At 43.1% G+C, this 3,627-nt stretch overlaps 1 protein-coding gene across 1 annotated transcript; it reads right to left on the bottom strand.

Moving 5' to 3' along the window:
- Positions 1-1,372: 1,372 nt before the first annotated feature.
- CLDN17 (claudin 17) lies at positions 1,373-2,032 on the bottom strand. The gene has a single exon (XM_060637976.2). It carries the CDS (start codon positions 2,030-2,032, stop codon positions 1,373-1,375), a length of 660 nt encoding a protein of 219 aa, XP_060493959.1.
- Positions 2,033-3,627: the final 1,595 nt, after the last annotated feature.

The following is a 3,627-nucleotide window of genomic DNA, read 5'->3' as shown; positions in this document are numbered from 1 at the left end:
TCTCCGCCCCCCTCACATACTTTTAACCATATCGGCATATTAAATGTGCATGTTAAATGCATGAGGAGTAAAGAATTGAGAAAATAATATACATAATTCAAGCAAAACACAATGCCTTAACCATCCCTATTTATTTATTAGAGAATAAAATGGAGGTACTTATTTTAGCCTGACTAATTGCCTGAATCATTACCTTAATTCTTCATTTTACTTTGCGTGTGCAGACCTGAACAATGACTAAAGAATAAAACAAGGAACAGAAACCATTCCCTTCAACACCCAAACCTCAGTTCCCTAATTAGGACCGTATTTCCTCTTGATGACAGTTGAGTGTTCATACTCTTGCACTGAGGTACTTTATCAAGATAGGTACTTCTGTTTGCTGTAGGCACAAATCAGAGGTTATAGAACATATTACTTCTCATTTATAAATTATTTTCCTTTGAATATATAATTCCAGGCAAGCCTAACTGTATAAATTAGGTGCTTTAACATCATCTTCATAAATTTCCTAAGAGAAGTCAGAGCCCCTCTTTTTCCCCTGAAAGTGTCTAATTGCCAGTGCATTTGAGTTTCCTAAGGGAATAACATATCTTTTCATTGGATGGGCATTTCCATATTTTGATAAATTCAATTAAAAATCTTTATTTGAGGGGTGCCAGTGTAGCTCAGTCGGTTAAGCATCCTGCTTCAGCTCAGGTCATGATCCCACGGTTCATGGGTTCGAGCATTAGGCTCAGAGCCTGGAGCCTCCTTCAGATTCTATGTCTCCCTCTCTCTCCACCTGTCCTCTGCTCATGCTCTTTCTCTCTCTCAAAAATAAATAAACATTTAAAAATATCCGTATTTCAGATCTACTATTTTTCAGATTAACTGTTTAAAAAAGGAAAGTCCACATTTCAGTTGTTACTGTATTAGTCTAAGAAATAATGTGGAGGAAAATTAACCTAGGTTATGGTTTAGAGTATTTTTTACTGGTGTGCGTTATCAATTGCAATAAAATTTGCATTTCCTAGCAGATGCTCCATGATTGTCAAAAAACAAAACAAAACAAAACAAAACAAAAAACCAGTAGTTATCATTATACTAAGGTTGTGGACATACTCGATTTTTGACTCCACAAATTGGAACGGGGATCATTTGTGTCTCATAATAGTAAATGCATTTAATACATACGGAGTTAGAATGTCCAAAGTAAGCCATTTCTATTCCTACCACGGGTGACCAAGTACGATCTATCTACCGTTTATACTTTCCTCTCCATTGAAATGAAGCCATAAGGCCAGTTCTCGCGCCCGACGTACTTACAGCGTCTGGCAGGGCTCTATGAAAACCTTTGACTGGAATCCACAGTTGGAGCCCAAAGCAGGTGCTAGACATAGCTGGTGGAGGCCACGTTCCTCCGCTTCTCCGCGTGGGGCACGCAGTATCCCGGGGCTGGGTATCGGTGTCTCGGCTTCTTTCTGTTGCAACAGCAGAACCCGCAGAGCAAACCACCTGCGATGAAGACGATGGCGGTGCTGGCCCAACCGAGGAAGAGGGCTGCTCCCAGTTCTCGTTTCTGCCCCACGTGGATGGCTGGGTCGTAGAAATCCCTGATGATGATGTTGGCCGTCCAGCACACAGGAATCAGAACGAAGATGCCGGTCAAGATGAAGAGGGCCCCGGAAGTCCCCAGAAGGTACGCTTTAGCCCTCTCATTGGAGCCCGTGCACCGGATGTGCTTCATGCCGCAGATGCCAAGAAGCAGAGCGATGAGCGAGAGGGCGACGGCGACACACATGAGGGCCCTGGCTGCCTCTAGGACAGGTGGGAGAGCCAACAAAGAGCTGTAGAACTTGCACTGCAGCCGGACCTTGGCTTGTCGGACGCAGTTCATCCAGAGCCCTTCCCAGAGCCTTTCAAAAACGATGATGTTGCTGCCAACGAAAGCCGATACCCTCCACTGGGGCAGGAGGGTTGTGGCAAGAGTCCCGACCATGCCAAGGAAGCCAAGAGCCAGACCAGCAATCTGCAGGGGATAGAATGCCATCGCCTTTGCTTTGAAGACCGATCCAGCCTGGAATGGTAGAAGCTGCTGGAGATCCAGAACGTGGAGGAGGCCTCTTTGAGTCTATAGCAGTCTCTGATGATGTTCTCCAGTGTCCCTGCCCATAATGTTTTAGTTGAAAGCAGCACCAGCGACTGAACTTGGCCTAACTAGAAGTACCTGCCTTTGTACACAGGCATTCATTTCGGTATGGATTATTTACTAGTCATATATAATTGTTTCCCAGCCAATAAGAAGGTAGCCAGAGGTGTGTCCAGAAATACTGCATTCAACTTCGGTCTTCCTTTTATTATTATTGTCTTAGCAATGTTGTAATTAAGTGTCAAAGCTTCCATTGTGGATTGCTAATTACAGAGCTGAAGACTTCCTGCTGGAAAAAATCGCTCTGAGAAAAAAGCGTAAGCATCTAAGTTAAGTCACAACTGGAGACAATGCAAAAATCTTACCAGTTCTTTGGGCAGCAATTGAAGAACACTTTGCGGTGTAGATGATCTATTACTTTTTTCTAATCTAAGCCACTCGTCTTCAATACGGTTAGTCAGTTCTGGTTTTAATAAAGACCTCTGAATCTGGAAAAATGTGTAGCAGTTAGTTTCAAGACTTCTACTAAAACCTCTGATACTTGATAAAAAAGGAGGAGTCCTATGCAAAAAAATTCAGAATTTGGTTTATTCTTAAGATCAGAAAGAAGAACAGAGATAAGCAGTCCTTATAACTGAATTTACTGGTACTTGTTATAATATCTGTTAAGTAACACTTCCTCTCTGGTGGAATGTTTCGTATATAAACTTTGATTAGCTGGTTTTTAAAAAATTTTTTATGTTTGGGGCGCCTGGGTGGCTCAGTCGGTTAAGCGTCTGACTTCGGCTCAGGTCAGGATCTCACGGTCCGTGAGTTCGAGCCCCGCGTCGGGCTCTGGGCTGATGGCTCAGAGCCTGGAGCCTGCTTCCAGTTCTGTGTCTCCCTCTCTCTGCCCCTCCCCCGTTCATGCTCTGTCTCTCTCTGTCTCAAAAATAAATAAACATTAAAAAAAAAATTAAGAAAATTTTTTATGTTTATTTATTTTTGAGACAGAGAAAGAGAATGAGCAGGAGAGGGGCAAAGAGAGAGGGAAACGCAGAATTGGAAGCAGGCTCCCAGCTCTGAGCTGTCAGCACAGAGCCCACATCAGGGCTCAAACTTGCAAGCCAGGAGATCATAACCTGAGCAGAAGTCAGATGTTTAACCGACTGAGCCACCCAGGCATTCCTAGCGGTTTTTGTTTTTGTTTTTTAATTTTTTTTAATGTTTATTTATTTTGAGAGAGAGAGAGAGAGAGAGAGACAGAGTGAGAGCCAAGAAAAGGCAGAGAGAGAGGGAGACACAGAATCCAAACCAGGCTCCAGAACCCAATGCACGGAGCCCAATGCGGGGCTCGAACCCATGAACTATGAGATCACGATCTAAGCCAAATTGGACGCTTAACCTACTGAACCACCCAGGTGCCCCAATTATCTTTTTTTTTTTTTTTCTTCAATGGCAGCTTGAAATATATCACATTTATCAAAGCCAAAAATGTATACTCCATTTTTATGGAA

The sequence above is a fragment of the Panthera onca genome, chromosome C2 (assembly GCF_046562875.1).
Source record: "Panthera onca isolate mPanOnc1 chromosome C2, mPanOnc1 haplotype 2, whole genome shotgun sequence".
NCBI classification, from domain to species: Eukaryota; Metazoa; Chordata; class Mammalia; order Carnivora; family Felidae; genus Panthera; species Panthera onca.
The sequence above is the reverse complement of the archived record's forward strand: the minus strand, read 5'-3'. Positions and strand labels throughout refer to the sequence as shown.